At 37.5% G+C, this 15,362-nt stretch overlaps 2 protein-coding genes across 4 annotated transcripts; both read right to left on the reverse strand.

The window, feature by feature from the left end:
* Positions 1–1,705: 1,705 nt before the first annotated feature.
* LOC103512559 lies at positions 1,706–10,975 on the reverse strand. Its single transcript, XM_026825994.1, has 3 exons — positions 10,563–10,975; positions 8,784–8,977; positions 1,706–2,340 (listed from the first exon to the last, which is right to left on the reverse strand). Exons 1-3 carry the CDS (start codon positions 10,958–10,960, stop codon positions 2,219–2,221), a joined length of 714 nt encoding a protein of 237 aa, XP_026681795.1. The 5' UTR covers positions 10,961–10,975; the 3' UTR covers positions 1,706–2,218.
* On the reverse strand, positions 4,955–7,560 carry LOC108252789 (XK-related protein 6-like). Of its 3 annotated transcripts, none has more exons than XM_017445453.2 (3): positions 7,508–7,560; positions 6,461–7,256; positions 4,955–6,188 (listed from the first exon to the last, which is right to left on the reverse strand). In XM_017445453.2, the coding sequence occupies exons 2-3, from the start codon at positions 7,088–7,090 to the stop codon at positions 5,874–5,876; spliced, it is 945 nt and encodes a 314-aa protein (XP_017300942.1). In that variant the 5' UTR covers positions 7,091–7,256; positions 7,508–7,560; the 3' UTR covers positions 4,955–5,873. The 3 variants fall into 3 exon arrangements, with proteins under 3 accessions (XP_017300942.1, XP_017300943.1, XP_026681794.1); XM_017445454.2 differs by having other exon boundaries at positions 6,461–7,184; positions 7,508–7,554; XM_026825993.1 differs by lacking the exon at positions 7,508–7,560 and adding an exon at positions 7,321–7,356 and having other exon boundaries at positions 6,461–7,184.
* Positions 10,976–15,362: the final 4,387 nt, after the last annotated feature.

The following is a 15,362-nucleotide window of genomic DNA, read 5'->3' on the forward strand; positions in this document are numbered from 1 at the left end:
TTTACACAGATCTTCACTTTTAAAATGAAATTGGTCTTAAAGGTAGCCTACTGCTGGAGTAAAGGGACTTTTCAGTTCTATGTGAGCAGTGTAAATAAGCACTATTATTATTATTTTATTTTAAACACCACAGATTTTTTAGTCCAAAGTTTGGAGCAAAAGTTGAGGTACTTGTGGGGGGGGGGGGGAGGGGGAGGGGGACAGATTTTTTAGTTCAAAGGGTGGGGGAAAAGTTGAGGGTGTTGTGGGGGGGGGGGGGAGAGAGAGAGAGATGAAAAAGGAAATGGTCTTAAAAGGAAGGTAATATTGTTTACTTTTCATAGGTACACTTCATTTACATACTTATTATTTTAATAGCACAAATTTTAGACAAAAGGAGCAAGGTTGGGGTACTTGGGAGGGAAGTAAGCACAAGTAAAATTATATCTTCACCCTTCGAATTCCCATAATGGCCGTTTTTAATGGCTCGCTTTATTCTATTGTTACACATTACATAGGTAGAAAACTTCCAGTTTTGAACACATTAAACCAAGCGGTACAAATTCTACAGGGTAAAACACGTTTTATCTTCGAACCCATTTTCAAATATTCCCTGCTGCTGAAAAATTACGAGGGGCCACCTTGCATGAGTAGCCCAATTCCAAAAGTGGACAAAGGTTCAATTTTCGGAAATTGAGTTTTTGGTATATCTGGATTCGTCTTTTCAAGGCGAATCGTTTGAAAACATCGTCAGACCTCTAAAACGAACGGAAATCCGTTAAAAACGGCGTTAAAGATCAGCTACGGTAGCAAACATGGACGAAAATCCACGTGTTTTTGACAATTTCGGTTCCAAAAATGGACAAATACACTGCATTCATAAAGTCCCCCCCCACCTTAATTTTTGAACCAATGAATTTATAAACCTGAAATTTTGTATAAAAGCCTATATTTACCTCTAGTTTCTTATAGGCTATGTAAAAATTCAGGGACTTTTTCAGGGCCGGTCCCAGGGGGGCCAACTTTAAAATCTTAAATGAGAACCCCCCCTTTGTGATACATCATATCAAAGTTCTTAAAAAACGTAGTACTTTTGTATAAGTTTGAGATCAATCCGACAACCAGGGCCGGTGTTATGGCCTATTCAAATTTTCATTTTTCCATGTTCTCCCGCCAATAGGGGAAGCACCAAAAATGGGAAATTCATATCGATTGGTGATGTGTGCTTCAAATAGGTCCCACTAATCATTCACATTGAAATTCAGTCCAAAAATTAAATTTCGAAACATCCATTTTCACCCCCGGAGGCCATTAGGGCCGGAAGTCTAAATTTCATTTTTGGGTCCGCATTTCAATATGAACCATTAGTGGGACCTATTTGAAGCACAAATCACCAATCGATATGAATTTCCCATTTTTGGTGCTTCCCCTATTGGCGGGAGAACATTGGAATATGAAAATTTGAGTAGGCCATAACTCCGGCCCTGGTTGTCGGATCAATCTCAAATTTGTATCAAAGTACTCCGGCCCTGGTTGTCGGATCAATCTCAAATTTGTATCAAAGTACTACGTTTTTTTAAGACCTTTGATTTGATGTATCACAAACAGAGAGTTCTCATTTAAGATTTTAAAGTTACCCCCTCCCCTGGGGCCGACCCTGAAAAAGTCGCTGAATTTTTACATAGCCTATAAGAAACTAGAGGTAAATATAGGCTTGTCTACAAAATTTCAGATTTCTAAATGCATCGGTTCAAGAATTAAGGGGGGGGGGGGGACTTTATGAATGCACTGTATGTACGGTTTCAAGAGGAGACGTTTTTTTTATATAGGAAAAGCCTGCTCTTGAATAGCATTTTCGGGTCCAAAACTTAACAAATCAGTACCTTACGGTTCCAAAAGGGGACATAAAGGGGAAAATCCACGTGTTTTTGCCAATTTCGGTGCCAAAACTGGACATCTCGGAATTTTGATTTTAAATAACTAATTAATGTCAACTTTGCCAGAAATGCCATAAATACCAACAGATTCCCTTAGATTTTAGCTTTTTTTTTCAAGACCAAAACCATTAAAATTGGCTGCTTCTTTCAAAAGATATGAGTTTTTCGTGATTTCCCTAAAAAAGTTTATAAAGCCTTTGTCCACTTTTGGAACTGGGCTACTCGCATGAAACATACTGTGCTTTCAGCTGGGATATGAACACCTTAACCACTATACTATCGCTACAGAGGCAAGCTCTTTCCTAAAGTTTAGTTTCATGTTTGGTTCGGAACACAGGTTGAGTAAGTCTTATATTTGCTCCTAGCTGAGATGCCGTGTGAGAGGATTGATCTGATTCATTCTCATCAGCAGAATCCACATCACCTGAGGAACAAATAAAACACAAACATGTTAGTGCACAATGGATTCCAACAGTTCTATTGATACAGGGTTCCATGATGACTATTCCAGAAAATTTCTACGAATTTTCCAGAAAATCAGGGGGCGGGGGTACTTCCCCCCCTTCCGTCTTAATGAAAATAAATCAAAAGTTAAGAAAGTAGTATAGGGGGGTCAAATCAAATGATCATGGGGGAAAGTTCTCGTCACTAAAACGGGAAATGACACGATCACGACCAGGAAAATTTTCGCGCAAAAGTGACAATTTGTCGATTTTATGATGCTAACACGTTGTTGAACAGTGTAGTGGTCCATGATGACTAAATTTCATTGGTTTAACAACCAATATGTAAAAGATTGGGCAAGATAAAACAAATCATAACAAAATAATGACCCTTTCAAATCTTGCGTTCTTATTGGGACACACTTTTAGGAATAATGTTTGGATAAAATTCTTTAAGAAGTAAATTGAAATTACTCGTAGGTCTCCTCACAGTCCAACTGTTGAAACCTTTCTACGGATACGTTTCTATAAATATAAAATACGGCTCCTAGAAGGGATTCGAACCCTCGACCTGGACGAAATGGAGAAGTGGCGAATTGAAGAGTGGTAATAATATTATGTATGTTTATTTGGATGATGAACAAAAGTTATAAAAAAAAAAAAAAAAAAAAAAACACGCAGACACACACGGTCGCGCTCCCTCACATAGACATATCAGTGCAGCTTAATAGGCATAACTTTGAACCGCCGCCATTTTGAATCAGGATGGAATGTTACAATTCTAAGTAGCCTATGTCAGCCCGAATACTCTTCTTAATAACCACAGAAAATTTCATCAAAACCGGTCGAGCCGTTTTCTCGGGAAAAGAGGACAATGTCACCATGTGCTCAGAACGGCATAAGCGTTAGACCCACGTAATCTTCAACATGTGATCTCCACCCATTTGTGACCAACTGCCTTATTTGATCTACCTACAAACCTACATCCTCATTTGGTTACATACCCACCACAGCCACCCACCGTAAGCTATAACACATAATTACCTGTTGTGGTAATGGTCTACACCAGAATGGAATCATGTTGATATGTTCATCATGGCCCCGCTGAATGGTTTGATTTGTACTTGTAACACAAGGTGGCGGTATGAAGCTAGTTGGTTTCTTTTTCTTTCGTATGGCAGCCATGTAAGGATTTGTAAATCTACAGTTAAACACACCAGGAATTCCTCCGTGGGAAGCACTACCAGGATAGCGAGTTTTAGTTAACAATTCTGTACTTCTCAAACATCTTCCAATTTCATTTGATTTGCTTCCATTCCCGTTGAAATATGTATTATAGTGTGATAAGTTCTGACAAAGAAAAACAAATAGGTACATTGGTAATTAGCTAATTAGAAAAGGACACTGCCTACTACAAAGTCACAAAATTTAGCGTACCTAGTATATTAAGCAGGGACGACGATTTTATGACGAGCATATTATGCTTAACACTATACAAAGTCACAAAATTTAGCGTAGCTAGTATATTAAGCAGGGACAACAATTATGACAAGCATATTATGCTTAACACTATTAAAATTCCTTTAAAAAAATATATACAACCTCTGTAGTGTTTGATACACTTATTTTCTTTTCATCAAAAATGTTTTTTTATCGAATTAAGGTAAGATATTAGCTATTTATTCACGTTCTTCATTAAATTTCCCATTTTGATGGGTAATTTGTGCTTCAATTAGGTCCCACTAATGATTCATGTTGAAATACAGACCCAAAAATTAAATTAAAAATATTGGCTCTTTCCTGCACAGCGGTGAAAATGGATATTTCTAAATTTCATTTTGGAATTTTGATGGGTAATTTGTGCTTCAATTAGGTCCCACTAATGATTCATGTTGAAATACAGACCCAAAAATTAAATTAAAAATATTGGCCCTTTCCTGCACAGCGGTGAAAATGGATATTTCTAAATTTCATTTTGGGTGTCCTTTATCAATTGTGATATGCGTGGTTTAATTGTGTTGGCTAACGCGAGGCGCATGTCATCGCTAGCGATCAGTTTGTTTCTGTGTTTTGTTTTAATGTTTTAATAATCAATAACCTCAGATAAGTGGTACTGAACAGCATCAGGTGTCTAAGCGCCGCTCTCCTTATTATCGTGTATTTTACAGCTTTGGCGGCCCAAAAAGTTCCAGCTCTGTATCTCTGTAAGATTCTTTTAAATTTGTATCATTTTGAAGCTCAACCAGCTCCTCCTGGATGTCTTCTGGCACATCTTCAACGGAAAACCGAAAATTTACAGGAGTAGGAAAAAAAATATATACCTATATATTATTGGACGGCTTTGCGGACCGGACCACCTGAAACCTGCCCGCGGACCACCAGTTGGGAACCACTGGATTAGATTATATGTATAACTTGTATAACTATGTATGTATAACTAGACTATGTATAACTTGTCTGGCTGGGGGACGTTAAACACTGAATTTCCTTTGCTAAAGAAATAGCAAAGGTTGAGTGCGAAGGAAGTACATTGGTGCAAGTTTGACCTTAAAAAACGTAGTACATTGGTGCAAGTTTGACCTCCATCCAACAACCAGGGCCGGAGTTATAGGTTATAGGCTATTTAATTTTTCCATACTTATTCATTCACTGATAGGGGAAGCACCAAAATTCATTTTGATGGGTAATTTGTGCTTCAATTAGGTCCCACTAATGATTCATGTTGAAATACAGACCCAAAAATTAAATTAAAAATATTGGCTCTTTCCTGCACAGCGGTGAAAATGGATATTTCTAAATTTCATTTTGGATCTGGATTTGAACATGAGTCATTAGTGGGACCTATTTGAAGTACAAATCTCCGATCAAAATGAATTTACCAGTTTTGGTGCTTTCCCTATTGGTGGATGAACATGGAAAAATCAAAAATTGAATAGGCCATAGCTCCAGCCCTGGTTGTTGGATCAAGCACAGCACCAAGTTGCAGCCACAAAGGGAGGCCAGAGCCTAAAGAGCCTTAGATTATTTCAAGGCAATGTACTCATGATGCTCATGCAATTGCCCTTTGGACAACCAGAGAAATTTTCTGAACCAAGTATTGATGCAAGTGAGGGTGTGTTTATGTAGGTACTGGGCTGAGATAGGCCATTCTCGTCCTTTCTTGGCGTGTGGAAAATGATGTGGTAACTTAACACAGCCATCATGAGCATGTAAAGTTAGTGGGAAATTTGAAATTTTGATTTTTTTTTCTGCAACTTGTACAATCTGAATTAATTTTTTACTTTTCATCTCTAGTTTGCACGTTTATATTATACTTTTCATTTATAATAGATATTACAAACAAGCAAATTACAAAGCACACAAAAATAAATATAAAATAAATTTTAAAAATTGCCACTGGGACAGAGGGTTAGGAAAAATGCCCAACACTCCCATGCTATCCTTGCCTAAGTTACCACTCCAATGCATAACTGTAGAAAGAATATCCTATCTCAAACAATATCCTTGTCCGAGCTCATCTCAACCCAGTACATAAACACACCCTGAGGATCAGCAGAAATTTTGTAAAACTTACCATCTTTTGTCTGTGACTAAATTCAATCAAATTGATGTATGCAAAAGTGTAAATAAATGCAATGAGGGAATAGTAAGCTCCTTTCCTACACATTGATAAATGTTCACCATGAAATACATTTCTGGGTGAACTTAACCACAATAGCATACACAGCCAATGACTCCCCAATACTAGAAATACCCATTCATTGTAGACAGTTGCATAGGCAGCAAGAGATAGGATTCTGGCTCCAACAGTGCCCAAGCGCCATAGGAACTGAAACAGTTTATAAGTTTTTACAAAATATAATAATAATAATAAACCTACAAATAAAGCAGAAAGATTTCTTCTACTTGTGAACAACAGAAAAAAATGTTCTAATATTGTTGAAAATTAAAACTCTTATTTATTTCATTAGAATCATTACAGGTAGGTATATGGGACCCAACTGGTGATAGGCCTGGGACCCAATTGGTAGTCGACTAAAGGAACAACTGTTTTTTCAAAATACTGATAAGTAAGTAGTGTGCTGGCAGTATTAGACTTACTTGAAAGATGACTCCTAGCCATGTGAGGACAAGTCTATGAACATTTTGCATTCGAACATTTTTGCTAAATGATGCAAGTGCCCAGCAAACATTAAATAGAGAGATGATAGTTGAAACTGTGTATTCTTTACTGGAGCCTTCTTGCCATAGCAAGTAAGACTGTAACAAGAGCATTGGTGCTGACTCACAGAATGCATGCAGTAACCTTAACACACAGAGATCTCGAACCTCATATTTCACATAACAAAGATCAACAGGGATAAACAGCTTGAAGTATCTCCATAATATTCCAAATAGAATGACATGCAACACAATAACACAGCTTGTAGTCACTTTCTTCACAGAATTTTTGCACTTTGAACTTTCCACAGTAACAATTTTCTGTTTGTTTTCCTGTTGAACTTCAACAACATGGAGATACCACCTTATAGAAACAATTTGTTCCACGATGAGTGAGAGGAGTACAAAGAATATAGAGACTGTAAACCATGCAACCTGTCTCTTGCTATACAAAGCATATGCTAGCACTATGTCAAATACAATATCACAGAAATACGCTGCCAGTGAGATTATGTTGAAGAGTACATCACATAGAGGCAGAAATTCATATTGCTCACTATCCACACTCATGATTGAATTTTCTTGATATTTGATATAGGTTCGGCTTGTATGAACTTGGAGGCATCATGTTCTTCACAAGAACACCAATATCATGTTCTAAGTACTTAGCACATTAGTTCGTTATTTTATTTGGATGTTAAAATAAATTATTAGGTAGGTACGTATACGTAGGTACCTATTTTATTATTATTATTATTATTATTAACTTTTCTTCACTGCTTTAGATAGGTACCTACTATTATATTTATATATTGACACTCATGTTTAATACACTGAAATCTTGAAAACTAATGAGTTTGACAAGTGAAATATAAACTCAAAAAAACTTAACAGACAAATTATATAAACCTAAAAAGAGTAATTGAGACAAATTAAGTACTACACAGCTACAACAGTACAACTATACTATACTAACTAACTACTCACAAGTTTTATACGATAATCTTCATTTCAGTGTTAAAATTAAAAAATAAAATATAAAAACTAAATACTAAATAGGTAGGTACCTACCTACAATAAGCTTTGAAAAAAATATCCCCCACAAAAACACAAATGTGAAAAAAAGGCCAAGTTCCTATCCAAAAATGTCAGCCTTATAAAAGTGGTGATAGGTATCAGAAAATTAAGGCCAAGTCTGCATTCCCAGTTTTTCGTGCCTGCTGAAAATGCTGAATCTTAATTCCTTCAACCTTCTCTCAATTTCAACTTGGCTATATGTTTTCTACTCTCAGAATAATAATAAACAGAATAATGAATAATGTTTATTATTATTATTCTGAGTTTCTACTCAAATAAAAAAAAAAAAAAATCAAACCTGAAGAAAAAATCAAACCTGAAAGTTTATCTTTAGAGGAAGCTGATCTATGAAGGTGGGAAAAACCTGCCGAATCGGTTCGTGTAAAGATACACAGGCGTGCTTACTGGAACTTGGCCTGGCGCACTGCCGTGCGCTCAGATTTCATTTATATGTAATTTTGTAGAAAAAACGTGAGCAGTGTTGCCAGAGTGGTGACATGAGAATACCGTACAATCATAAGGCCGGCCATACACTATCAGGTCGCCTGTCAGTTTTGACGTGTCAGTTCCGAACTGTCATGTCTGGAATGAAGTGTGTGGTCCAGTGAGATTATGTTGAAGAGTACATCACATAGAGGCAGAAATTCATATTGCTCACTATCCACACTCATGATTGAATTTTCTTGATAGACCATATTGTGTTACGATGGCTGAGGCAGTAGTCGGCAAGTATTTTGACTCTTACGAAAGTGTTAAGTGTTTTGTAAAAGATTATGAACAGTCGAAATGTGTGCTCGTTGTTGCTTCCTTAGAGTATAATATTGATAGGAGTAAGTAATAATAAGGGAGGACTCACCAGAGGATTTTCACACACATGAACACAACAACTCACACACTTCGACTGCCACGAATCATGGATCATGGGTCTGTCACATCCAAGAGCTCCCAGAACTGCTGACATCAATATTATGTCGATCTATTATTTAATTTGCAAGTTACTGGGTAGCTCCGGAGACACTGTAGGGTTGGAAACATAGCGATTTTTTCGAAACTTTTTTTTCGAATGAGGGTGTTTGTTCCCAATAAATGAGTCGTTTGTACAGTTCTTACGATTGTATGGATGTGAAAATAAATGCCATAAATAATAAAAGGAGGAGGGAGAAGAATAAAGACAACAGAATTTTACCATCACTAGAGTTTGTTGATGCAATGAAGTGTTCAGTTCGAATGGGCTTCCGTTGTTTGGGTTTTCTATAATATTTGAAATGTCTAGGTAAAGTGTAAGAGCGGGGTAAAGACACTTGAGAATCCAAATCAGAGGCCATACGATATGACTTGTACATTTGATCATGATCCACTTCACCATCCTTCTCTGACAACCTGAAATCAAATATAGAAAAAGTGTGATAGAAAAATTTAATAAAACATGATACAAAACTGTATCTAAAGCCTCATATTCAATCTTGTAAATCTCAAACATGAGCCTTCACTTATATCTTTAGTCAAATTATTTCTTTAAGAATAATCATAATCATATCCTAGTTATGTAGAGGCAGTGTACGGTTTCAGTAGCTATCGATCGACGGCGTCGACTATGTGTGGACACAGCTTTAGATTAGATCAGGGGTTCCCAATAAGCCTTGGCTGGCGGACCACTTCCGAAAATCAGGATCACTTCGCGGACCACCCCCCCCCCCAAAAAAAAATGAATCGTATGCTAAAGTTGAATATTTTACCAACAAAACAAGACAGCCGCTCTCCTTATTATCGTGTAGTTTACAGCTTTGGCGGCCCAAAAAGTTCTAGCTCTGTATCTCTGTAAGATTCTTTTAAATTTGTATCATTTTGAAGCTCAATCAGCTCCTTCTGGATGTCTTCTGGCACATCTTCAACGGAAAACCGAAAATTTACAGGAGTAGGAAAAAAAATATATATATATATAAGTAGATTATTGGACGGCTTCGCGGACCACCTGAAACCTGCCCGCGGACCACCTAGTGGTCCGCGGACCACCAGTATTTTTAATTTAATATTTACGATTTTCCATAACTTTGGCCGACTTACCTCGCACGCCGGCCATGAAGCCCAAAATGAGCGCCTTTTCCGTGCGGCTCACAATGTTGGCGTTCTTGAACATTTCCTGCGCCCGCATCATTTGCTCCCGCCTCAGCCCCAGGGTCGCCGGGTTGGAATTAATGGGGGCGGCAATCGTGATCTGTTGCGGGGTGGCGGACCGCAGAGGCTGCTGGGGCGTCGGCGGCGGCGTCGGCTGAAATGGCGGCAAAATATGGCGTTATATTTCTTTCTTTTTTATTCTTTTTTTAAACTTAAAGAAGATTATATTTGCATATATTTGTAAACTCTTCCTATGAAATTTATAAGACTTTGTTTAGACTGCAGAAGTAAAGGGACTTTTCAGTCTCACTCTGGCAGGATAAACCGAATTACCATAACGTGTATGGCAGGCCTTACGGGGCAAGGGACCAAGTAGTAACATATGTTATTCCGTCGTGCTAAGGCCCCCTTATCGTGAATTTCATGCGATTTTTTTCCGAATATCCTGTAGGTAATGTAATTTAAATGAGAGCGTTCCCACTTACACACAACACGATTTTTTTTTTGAATGGGAAGTGGGAAAGGGCCTTTACCTCTATTATTCAATTTACCTGTGGTATAACTTGTTCGTGTATTAGGGAACTCTGAGGAATATGTTGCACTATAACATGATTGTTGCTGGCGCATGTCAGCCCAAAAGCGATCACCTTAGGGCTGATTGAGGGCTGACGAAAAACGCCGACCCCGTCTGTACACGGGAAAAGGCGAAGAAGATATGTATAACTTTCATTTTTACATGGTCTTATTTTCTGTAGTAGGTATCAGGGAAAATATTTTGCCCCTATTACCGAGCTTTTTCTTTCTGTTCACTTTGTTTTTTTCTTTTTCTCACAGTTTGAGTGTCACTTACCTATAAATAGGGGCAGTATGTCCACCAGATGTCCAGTCGTAATAGTCCTGTTGTTCATCTTGCTCATTGTCCAGATAATAGGGTGCTAGTAGTATTTCACACGTGTTTGACTGTGGAGGTTGTTTACCTCTAGGTGGAGGAGGTGGAGGAGGTTCTAGAGGAGTGGGGGTACCCCCAGGGCGCTGATGTTTTCCCTGTTTTATTTCCTCTTCGATAACTTTCAACTCGGCTAGTTGTTTTTGTTTCTTTTCTTGAAGTTTCTGTTGGATATTAACACGATGGCCTTGACTTGTGCTTTCATTTTCACTTGAGCCACCCTGATGAAAAATCAATAATAAAAATGACCAATACAAAACATGACAGAGATTTCTCTTTTTAATAACACTGCAGTGTTGCATGCATATTTAATTTTGCACTTACCTGTAGAGTCTGGACAACATTAATCTCAATCATTCGTGGTTTGACTGCAGTTAAGATATAAGTGAAAATTGAACTCATGATAATAATACTAATACATTTAACTCAATCATTCGTGGTTTGACTGCAGTTAAGATATAAGTGAAAATTGAACTCATGATAATAATACTAATACATTTAATACTAATAATAATTATTGGTAATAATTATGTTTTTATTTTACTAATAATACCCCTCTCACACTACTATTCTTAGTCCTATTTCCCTCTCATTCTACTATTCTTCTCTCCTACTCTATATTATTCTTCGTCTTACCTCCCACTACTCTATTATCTCACTCTCTTAAAAAATTTTCTTCTTTATCATACTCCCCGTTTAATAAAAAAAAAAAAAATGATTTTTTTTTATTTATATATAGTCTGTTCATAAAGTCCCAGGCCACCCTTTTTATTTTTTTACTGTTCATCCTGGGAAGCTGAAATTTTGCATGCAGCCCTTGAATATGATAAAGAATTTTGGGAGGTACCCAAAATTTTGGAGGGCCCCCCAGTGGCGGCCCCAGAGGGACCAACTTTGAAATTTTAAATAAGAACCCCCTACTTGTGATACATCATATCATAGGTCTTAAAGAACGTAGTACTTTGGTTTAAGTTTGAGCTTGATCCGACAACCAGGGCCGGAGATATGGCCTATTCAAATTTTCATTTTTCTATGTTCTCCCACCAACAGGGGAAGCACCAGAAATTGTAAATTCATATTGATTGGTGATTTGAGCTTCAAATAGGTCCCACTAATGGTTCATATTGAAATTCAGACCCAAAAATGAAATTTAGACTTTTGGCCCTGATGGCCTCCGGGGGTTAAAATGCACGTTTCAAAATTTTATTTTTGGGCCTGAATTTCAATGTTAATCACTAGTGGGACTTATTTGAAGCACAAATCACCAATCGATATGAATTTGCCATTTTGGTGCTTCCCCTATATTGGCGATCATTTTTTACTTTCTATTACTACAGTATAGCGGAGCTATACTAGTAATGAAAGTATTGCAATCAGTCCAAATTTTCAAAATCGGGATCGCATGCGGCGCGGCAATGCCGCATGCTGCAGGTTGCTGTTGCCGGTTGCTTCCTAAATTGCCCCAGTGTAAAGGTACCTTCCCTCTCATTCTACTATTCTTCTCTCCTACTCTATATTATTCTTCGTCTTACCTCCCACTACTCTATTATCTCACTCTCTTAAAACTAAGACTAAGACTAAAGACCATTCTCTTGCCATCCATTTCCCCTCTTTTTACTCCCTCCCTCCCTTCCCTGCACACTCTCTTCTTCCTTGACAAAACTCACCAAGACAATCCTCACTCATAGAGGAGAACTATCGATAGTCGGCGCCATCGATAGTTATCGATAGTTTTCAAAAAAACTATCGATAGTTTTTTTTATTACATATTTTCCTTGTTTCTAAAGGTCTTATCCCCCAAAAAGACCTAACCTAACCTAACCTAATTTAAAGAAAATTATTAATATTAACTGTACACGTATTAATTTAGGTCACAGGGTTTAATTTCAACATTTTATTTATTTTTTATTATTATTATTTTTTTTACAAAATATATTTTTTTCATAGATTTGTATACATCTATGTTTTTTTTTTATTACAATTTTTTTATACTTTTCACTTCTAAAACGACCAAAACAAACGAAAAATGTGCAGAAAAAAACTATCGATAGTCAAGCCTCAACTATCGATAGCGTTCGATAGTCAAAACTATCGATAGTTCTCCTCCTCTACTCACTCACTCTTGTTCTTATCTTCATTCCTCTCAATTTTAACTTTTTACCTTTTCTTCCATCTCATTTCATTTCCGATTTATTTTTTTTTTATTTTTCACTCCTCACTTTACTTCATTATAAGAAATCCATTCACTAATCTAATAATACAACATCCACATAGTGTAGCCCAACACCAGATTTAATATGAAAGGGCTACACAGCTACTTTTTCCTGTCTTTGTAATGATAATGACTGTTATGTAATGTGAATAAAATAAAAGTACCTTTGGTTAAAAAAAAAAAAAAAAAAAAAAAAAAAAAAAAAACACGCAGACACACACGGTCGCGCTCCCTCACATAGACATATCAGTGCAGCTTAATAGGCATAACTTTGAACCGCCGCCATTTTGAATCAGGATGGAATGTTACAATTCTAAGTAGCCTATGTCAGCCCGAATACTCTTCTTAATAACCACAGAAAATTTCATCAAAACCGGTCGAGCCGTTTTCTCGGGAAAAGAGGACAATGTCACCATGTGCTCAGAACGGCAAAAAATAAAAAAAAAAAAAAAAAAAAATGTAAAAAAGATGCAATAATACATCCTAATTAAGTACCTAACCTCCGTGGTCGAGTGGGTCTCATACTAGGCTTACACACCGAAAGTCTAGGGTTCAATATTGTATATTGTAAAGAGTAGAACTAAGTTGTGGCGAACCTTATTTTTAATCAAAAAGTTAGAAACTTTGGTTCGCTGGCCTCATTCCTACATACATATTTCTTAATTTTGTTTCAGCCGTTTGTGAACCTCCATGTCAGCATGGAGGTATCTGCAGTTCACCTAATCATTGCTCTTGTCCTGTGGGAACTTCAGGACCAAACTGTGAAACATGTGAGTCATAAACTCATCACACTTAACACCAGAATCTCAGATCTAGTCTTGTCTTGTTATTCTTATTGCCCCGAAAGCGAAGTAGTAGAACGCCAGTCATTCCGAGAACCTTATCTATTTAGCTAACTAGGCTGACAGCGAAAAAGGAGTGATCGAGTGACATTAGAGCCCATTTTCTATTTTCGAACTTACTTACAGTACAGACCTATATTATTGAGTACCTATGTGTACCTTTGACATAATGTGTATCTACTCAAAAGCGTCTCCCAGACAGCCGGAACGTGTGTGGCCGAAAAATCTGGAGACCTAGGTCTGTCAGACCGTCTGAGAGATCTGGGCCTGAAGCTTTTTCTGCCACACACATTCCGGCGCGCGGCGGTCTGACAGACCGTGGTCTGTCGGACGGTCTGATGGGTGGCGGGAATTAAATATTTTCCTCTGTTCCAGTGAACTGTACTTCAGAGAGCTGCAATAATGAATCCTGCAGTTCAGCGAACGCCAGTTCAGTGCAGTGTCCAACACTCACCTGTACTCCCCCATGTCAGAATGGCGGGACATGTGCTTCCAATAATGTGTGCTTGTGCAATCATATCACCACGGGGGATCGGTGTGAAACCAAGTAAGGCCCTCTCCAAAATGTAGACTAGAATATATTTTGTGTATCCTGTCCAAATAGGACTATTATAAGAACGAGATCCATTCACTCATTCACATTTCATAGTTCACACACTGATCGTTCTATCTCGAGAACCACAACACCTAGAAAGCTTAAATTTGGTAGGAATATTCCTTTTATGGTCTGGGTGTGCAATAAGAAAGGATTTTGCGAAAATCTAAACCGATCTTGAGATATGATCAATTTTTGATCGCTAAAATCTCCATAAGAAATACACAGAGTGCAGAGACTGCGGGAGAGAAAACTTTTCCTCGCTCGCCTAATATTTGAGTTTCGTTTATGTTTTTAGTTTGATAAATACAAGTTCGGCCATGCCTTTTCCACAAGTTTGGCCATGCCTCGGGATGAACTAGCGGGATTCCGGAGCGAAGCGACGGAATTCAGCTAGTTCTGTATAAATATAGCTACAACGTGTTCTTTATTCTTTTGTTTACTGGTCTCTTTAGGAAAACGAAGTCTCATGTTTTTATGAAAATCTCACTTCAATGATTTTTTTTTTTTTTTAATTGTCTGGCTGAAATACCTACCATTCTTGGAAGCTTAACCCATCATTTAGGGCTGTTTGCCCCTACACATAAGCCTCGGAGTGGGCTTTTGTGTATGGAGTTAGGCATCATTATCATCATCTTCATTATCACTTAATACAATGTCAATGGGATTTGATTTTGAACTTACTTTATGTACACCATTTGGTAACAAATATTTAGATCTGGCATTTGGATTCAATCTTGCAGTTGATGTATTACTATCATTGTTTGCTAATCTGCCCCCTGCTTCATATTTCAGTCTTCTCACATGGAAATAACGGTAATACAATAACATGAACGCAAGCCCAGAGAAAAATAATAGAAACACACTTAGTGGTAGAGTTATGTGGTACCATGGAGGGTTTTTGGACACACCAACACACCAAACAAACATCAGGAGTCCATTTTCTAATCCCATGACAAAGTAGAACATGAACTGCAAAAAAAAAAAAGAAGTTTGTAAATTGAGTGCTCTGAGTGACAAATCAGAGTTGTGTCTCTAACTTAGCAATACAGTGT

Source organism: Diaphorina citri, unplaced genomic scaffold (assembly GCF_000475195.1).
Source record: "Diaphorina citri unplaced genomic scaffold, Diaci psyllid genome assembly version 1.1 scaffold851, whole genome shotgun sequence".
NCBI classification, from domain to species: Eukaryota; Metazoa; Arthropoda; class Insecta; order Hemiptera; family Psyllidae; genus Diaphorina; species Diaphorina citri.